The sequence below is a fragment of the Miscanthus floridulus genome, chromosome 2, assembly GCF_019320115.1.
Source record: "Miscanthus floridulus cultivar M001 chromosome 2, ASM1932011v1, whole genome shotgun sequence".
In the NCBI taxonomy this organism is placed as follows: Eukaryota; Viridiplantae; Streptophyta; class Magnoliopsida; order Poales; family Poaceae; genus Miscanthus; species Miscanthus floridulus.
This window is the reverse complement of record NC_089581.1, coordinates 154,191,072-154,195,236: the sequence shown is the minus strand read 5'-3', so window position 1 is coordinate 154,195,236 and position 4,165 is coordinate 154,191,072. Positions and strand designations below refer to the sequence as shown.

General features: G+C 51.8%; 1 protein-coding gene across 1 annotated transcript; it reads right to left on the bottom strand.

Annotated features, from left to right (window-relative positions):
- Positions 1–423: 423 nt before the first annotated feature.
- On the bottom strand, positions 424–3,594 carry LOC136533636 (laccase-10-like). Its single transcript, XM_066526185.1, has 6 exons — positions 3,387–3,594; positions 2,964–3,115; positions 2,273–2,520; positions 2,037–2,165; positions 944–1,915; positions 424–869 (listed from the first exon to the last, which is right to left on the bottom strand). The coding sequence occupies exons 1-6, from the start codon at positions 3,483–3,485 to the stop codon at positions 739–741; spliced, it is 1,731 nt and encodes a 576-aa protein (XP_066382282.1). The 5' UTR covers positions 3,486–3,594; the 3' UTR covers positions 424–738.
- Between the last annotated feature and the right edge of the window lie 571 nt (positions 3,595–4,165).

Genomic DNA, 4,165 nt, shown 5'->3' with positions numbered 1-4,165 from the left:
CCATGCATAAAGACAAATTAAATGGTGTAGTGTTGAATACCTATACGTTTTCCCCCTAGCAATGTTAATTAGAGATGTGTATCGTCATTTAAGGGTCAAGTTTTCAAATTACTTGTCCTTTAAAACCTAACCTGAGCACCACTATGGAGACTAAAAAATGGATAAATCTAAGAAACGGTCTTTATCCTTCATAAGGCTTGGCCTGGCTAGAAATGTGAATCTTTTGGTTTTCAGCATGCTTCTCCTAGAATTTTATCTTTCAATGCAACTACATCTTCCTAAGAAGTTTTCTTGCCACACGCCCATATCACATCTTTCATTGATTAGTTTGAATTGCCATTTGCTTAGCAAACAATGATTTTGAATTTCAAGGTGCACAATTACTAAGCCACCTTACTCCCTTGTAAACATAGAATATCTCACTTCATCAACTTGTATTCGTTTCCAAACCATCATTATTATTGAGTTCGAATTGCAATAAAGGATTTCAAACTACTCCAGATGAAGAAATCTATGTGAAAGTAAAACAATGGCTTCCTGTCACAAAACACAACCTTTTAAACCTTTAGAAGAATGGAGAAGAAAAGAATGTATAGAAAAATCACAAGCCTCTTTAACCGTTGTGTACGCTATGTACGACGACAATGTATCTTCACTGATAAGGCATAAGTGTGTGTATGCGAATCATACGAAAGAAACGAATCACAATCTTGGTCAATGTCAACGCGTGATCGATCTTCAACACTTTGGTAGATCGGACGGCGGTGGCATCAGCTTCTGCTCAGGCAACGGGCCGTCGTTGACCACCCATGCCATCTTCAACCCCCAGCTTGTGTGCACCTCCAGGTGACAATGCATGAACCAAACACCTGCAACAATACTTTTCAAGAAACGCGTACGAATTGAGTGCAATTTTAGCTAGCTCAGCTCGATTGCTACGCACCGGGATTATCCGCGAAGAACCTGATGGCGACCCAGCCACCGGACGGCACGGCGACGGTGTTCCTCTGCACCGGGTCGACTAGGTTGAAGTTGGCTGGGTCCTTTGACGAGTCGTAGTTGCCGAAGCCTTGGCCGACGACGAAGAAGTCGAAGCCGTGGAGGTGCAGCGGGTGGCTCTCGGCGCCCAGGATGCTGGTGCCCTGCAGCACCACCTCCACGCTGGTATTGTACTCCAGCGCCACCACCTTGGTCCCGCTGGAGACGTTGGTGTTGTTGGGCGCCGTGCCCGTGTAGTTGAACGGCTCCAGCGGCGCGACGGGGAAGTCGGCCGTGTACACGCCGGCGATGTTGTCGTAGTGCGCCTGCAGGAGCGCGGTGGTGGGCATGGTGAAGGACACGTTGTTCATGGACGCCGTGAACATGGTCCGGTTGGTGGGCCCCTGGCACGTCTGGTTCGCCGGGCAAGGGTTGGTGCCGAGCCCCACGGCGAAGAAGAAGGAGCGGTCCACGCCGCGGGGCACGCTGGCCGGGTACTCCGGGGTGGCCAGGCTCCGGAGCCTGGCGCTGTAGTTGGCCGCGAAGGCCGTGTCGTTGAGCGCGGGGAGCCAGGGCCGGAAGAGGGGGAGGCTCTTGATGTGCCCCGCCGCCGCTGCCGCCGGCGCATACTCGAGCACGGCGGCGACGGTGGTGTTGTCGAAGGTGCCCGGCTGGCCCGTGCCGTAGGGGCGCGCCAGCATGAGGTGCGTGGCCGCGGGGCACCCCGCGTCGGGCTCGGCGCGTAGGAGCACGTTGGTGGTCTGGCCGGGCGTGATGAGGACGATGTCCGTGTGGAACGGCTTCACGTAGGCGGCGTCCACGTCGACTACGGTGAGCGTGTGGTTGGCGATGGAGAAGAAGAGCTCGTCGTTGAGCGCGGCGTTGATGAGCCGGAGCAGGTACCACTTGCCGGGCAGCACCTTCAGCTTGAACGTGTCTAGAGGGATAGGGAAGCAACACATGACATGAGCCGTTGAGTCGCGCACGGCACGGGGTTCCACAAACCAGCCGCCCTCGCTTTTCAATGGGCCTGACTGAATGGGCCGAGTTCCTCTTACCTTTGCTGGAGCAGTTGTACAAGGGGCCCGGAAGCCCGTTGATAGTGAAGGCGTCCGACACATTTGGGCCTGCCCCAGTCTGAAGCGACTGGGCGATAATTGCCTCGGGATCCGCGTTGAACCACTCTCCTGCGGCACCCAGAGCAGTATCAACCACTGTGCTCCTACAGGCTACTACAGCATGTATATATGTACACCCAGAGCAGTGGCACGGCCACACGCACACGCACACGCACCGAAGATGATGGGGACCTCCTTGTAGGGTTTAACCGGGAACGGGTAGGGCACGCCGCGCTTGGGGAGGATGACGATGGGCCCGTAGAGCGTGGCGCGCATCCAGGAGACGTGCGCGTGCCACAACAGGGTGCCCCGCTGCCCCGTGATGGTGAAGTTGTACACGAAGCTCTGCCCCGTCTGGATGGGGCACTGCGTCACGTACGCCGGCCCGTCCGACCACCCCGTCCGCAGCTGCCGGACGCCGTGCCTGTTGTTCAATTCGTTCGCATATATATATATATATATATGCATGTATGCCAGATCAGAGAATGCAAACAAAATAAATGAAGATCAGTATCAGCATGCACATCAGCTGATCAGCACATGCATTATATTGCATTGGCACGTCCTGAAAGGCCTGAAACTAGCCACTTCTCGTTCTTTGCTAACTGAAAGGATGGCGAGCTAGCTGCTGATCGCATCCAGGAAACAAAAAGATGCTAGATGCTTGTTAGTTGCAGACACCAACCAGGATCGATCCAGACAGAGGTACGAAACGATGATTTCTCTATTCAAACATGGCAGCTTGCGACATGATCTAGGCTACTGGAGTTCGTTGGTGCAAAGAGTGTCCAAGTACGTATATACTAGGTCCGCAGATCGCATCGCTATATATACATGAAAAATCTAGGAGATATGAAGGAAATTTACCAGTGGATGGTAACGTTGTCCTTGACATTGTTCACCACCTTGACGACGACGCGATCGCCCTCCCTGGTGACTATCTTGGGGCCGGGGAACTTGCCGTTCACCGTCGGGATGGCGCGGGTGGTGCACAGCCGTGTCACATTCTGAATCGTCACCTGCCACACATGATTGAAACAGCAGATAATAGACACGTCAATTCACGTCGTTTCTCCAAAACTTCGTTCATAGATGGAAGAGCTAGCTAAAGCATTGCATAAAAAACAAGATCCAACATAGGAGAAACAAGGTGTTTTTTCATTAAGAAGAGAAATAGGCACCCAAGCTAAAGCATTGCATGGTACTCCTAGCAAAGGTACATAACACAGTATGAACCAACGGCGCCATGCATATGCATATGCATATATATTCTTGATGAAATGCGCTTACATTGAAGGTGTAGTATCTGGTTGTGCCGTGCGACGACTGCGGCAATGCTAGCAACGTGCCAAACAACAGGAGGAACGCAAGACATGATGGCTCCCCCATATCTCTTCTCAATTTCAATGCCTGGCGAGGCGATCGATCGAGACGACGGTAGCTATATCTGGCTGCAGCTAGCTCGCTATAGCACGGCCGGCCAGAGCTGATACAATGTGGGAGAAAGGAAGCGTTATATAGCGAAGACAGTAGTACTGACGGTGGTTGCAGTGCAATTTATTAGGTGACGACATGATATTTTCCTTTTTCCTATGACAATAAAAATGTGGAGGAGAATTAGGTGAGGATGATGATCGTGGGAGATCGAAAGCTGATGACACGAGACGGCAAAAAAAAGGCAGAAGAAGCTTAGCGCCAGCCGGCAGCTAGCCGCTTTTGCTGGTCATGTACAAAGAGTTGGGTCGGCCTGGCTTTTAGAGTGCAGGCAAAGGAATCGCCCTTTATGACGTATGGCGCTGCTCTGGACATACATGTATTCTCTCCAGCGTCAGCGCGTGTTATTACTGCTGAATTTTTTGAACCGTTCGATCTGAGTGCACGTCGTCAGGATAAAGGAGTCATGATGAGTTGATGACTGAGACTGACTGATATGATGCAACCATATATCTGGAGCGTATTTCAGACTGAAACTCGCACTGTGTTATGATACGAGCGGGGTCCGATATGATCTTGTGTGTTCTTCCCAAGGATCGACCGCAAACCTTCGCGTCATTTGTTGAGATTTCCTT

What these genes read in the sequence shown, in the direction of transcription:
- LOC136533636 (XM_066526185.1), bottom strand. Translation starts at nt 3,485, where the DNA reads ATGGGGGAGCCATCATGTCTTGCGTTCCTCCTGTTGTTTGGCACGTTG. An exon ending in CCAGATACTACACCTTCAAT is followed by an intron (nt 3,116 to 3,386) that starts GTAAGCGCATTT and finishes CATGTGTGGCAG; the next exon opens with GTGACGATTCAGAATGTGAC. An exon ending in GTACAACTGCTCCAGCAAAG is followed by an intron (nt 1,916 to 2,036) that starts GTAAGAGGAACT and finishes CTATCCCTCTAG; the next exon opens with ACACGTTCAAGCTGAAGGTG.